This window comes from Priapulus caudatus, unplaced genomic scaffold (genome assembly GCF_000485595.1).
Source record: "Priapulus caudatus unplaced genomic scaffold, Priapulus_caudatus-5.0.1 Scaffold228, whole genome shotgun sequence".
Classification (NCBI taxonomy): Eukaryota; Metazoa; Priapulida; class Priapulimorpha; order Priapulimorphida; family Priapulidae; genus Priapulus; species Priapulus caudatus.
The window spans coordinates 166,835-168,757 of record NW_014577289.1 but is presented as its reverse complement, the minus strand read 5'-3'; the positions used below and the strand labels follow the sequence as shown (position 1 = coordinate 168,757).

Below are 1,923 nucleotides of genomic sequence, written 5' to 3'. Positions count from 1 at the left end.
TTGAGTGGCGCCACCGTCGTTGTAATCAAACTGTAGTCGTTAGTTTTAAAACATTAAAAAAAAATATTTCTAATGGTGATTGAACTATGAAACTTTTTATGTAGCGTAATTATGACCTAAATTAGCTGAAAATAACCCTAGAACCCAGAGTAACCTCTCCCTTTAAGGATGCAAAGGTAAAGATAAGATATAGATAAGTTGGGATAAGATATAGATAAGAATAAGGATAAGATATAGATAAGAATAAGGATAAGGATAAGATATAGATAAGGATGCAAATATCAAATACATATGTAGCGCCAGGAACACGACGGAGATACCAGCAGTTGCAGCACACTGACAACATCTGCTGGGTTGGTTAGCTTTCAAAGGTAGTAATAATGTCTTATAACCTATGTAAATACTGACAAACGAGCATTTGCATGGTCCAATCTAGGCTCACTGCCTTTTACTACTGCTACAAGAACAGCGTGGTTATCATAGAACACTAAGCACTAGAATCACAACTTGTCACTAAAATCAATAGGCCCAGCGTATGTATGACCCAATCTAATATGACACAGAGTTCAGAGTATTCCAGTCACTCATTACAGCACAAGGCACAAGTACAGCATCACCCGAGTCATACACACTGCTGACTGTTGACAGTATCGCTCAGTCTGCAGTTCTCATCTCAGAAACACTCTCAACACAAGTCAAAACTAGTAGTTCATTGCAAAACATTCCTCGCAAAGTTACGTCAACTATTTTCGATGAAGCCCCAGAGGCTAACCCAGTGGAACTACTACACCTGGTATGGCTAAATAATACAGGCCTCCCGTTCAAATATATGTCTAACCTCAGCAATGTTGTCATTGTCACTGTCTCCCATGGTCTCCATGATCTCCTGGTCACTGAGGTCCTCATAGCTATCACGGTCCTTCTCATTGCTACTCACGATAGAAATACAATTAATTAGATACAAGCCGAACAACTCCGAAGCTGTTCACCAACAATCAACAATAGTAGTAGTGCCAAAAATCAACAACAACAATCAACAATGCCGAGGTGGAAGAATTAGCACTGGGCAACAACTGTATATGACCGTTATTTATATGACTCGGGTTGTTAACATGGAAGTTTAAGCCGATCGCTTTGACATTGTGGGGGGTTGTGTATCCATAACACATCCATTTATTTCCAGCGTTAAAAAATTGAACAATGACTTGGAACACAAACAAATCAGCAAGGGATAAAATTGAAAATGACATACTTTTACAGGTGCCACGACAACACAACATTTTCAATACATTTCAGAAACTGGTGTCATAGCCAGGGAATGGTATTCTGTGAGACACACACGCAGATGTGCCGCCCACACACAGGCTGTCAAGCACATGCATACCTCGCTCGACTGGACTGGCGTGACACATTGAGAGCCTTGCTCTTCAGCTGCCGTAGCTCCTTCTTTGCTTCATCCAAAATGTTCGTGCCAAGATCTGCTGAACTGCTCATTGATATCGTGTCCACATCAACGTAGGAACCTACATACAAATCACACAATGACGGGGACATCTGCAGGTCTTAGTGTTCCAAAAAGTGACCGCAAATTCAAAATTTTTAACAACATCACATTAGGGTTCATATTGTTCCACCAAGTTGAACGTTTTCCCCACAATAACATACGCAATACCGCACTACAATAAATGCCTCCATGGGGATGAAGCAGCAAGATTCTCCAACGGTATTTTAGGATGAACATTAACACAGCCAGAGATGCACGTGCCTAGTTACGCACGCACGCACGCACGCACGCACGCACGCACACACACACACACACATATATATAGAGAGAGAGCAAGATAGAGAGATAGAGAGCGAGAGAGCGAGAGAGCGAGAGAGAGAGAGAGAGAGAGAGAGAGAGAGAGAGAGAGAGAGAGAGAG

At 41.8% G+C, this 1,923-nt stretch overlaps 1 protein-coding gene across 3 annotated transcripts in view; it reads right to left on the bottom strand.

The window, feature by feature from the left end:
* Positions 1 to 1,923, bottom strand: part of LOC106807667 (kinesin-like protein KIF21A) — a 63,013-nt gene that overhangs the window by 14,685 nt on the left and 46,405 nt on the right. For 2 of the 3 annotated variants that reach the window (XM_014810080.1, XM_014810082.1), the window contains exons 13-14: positions 1,385 to 1,523; positions 849 to 929 (exon numbers count right to left, since the gene is read on the bottom strand). In XM_014810080.1, the coding sequence (XP_014665566.1) occupies positions 849 to 929; positions 1,385 to 1,523 (220 nt within the window). Of the gene's footprint in view, positions 1 to 838; positions 930 to 1,384; positions 1,524 to 1,923 lie in introns of all 3 variants that reach the window. The other variant, XM_014810081.1, reaches the window with a different exon arrangement.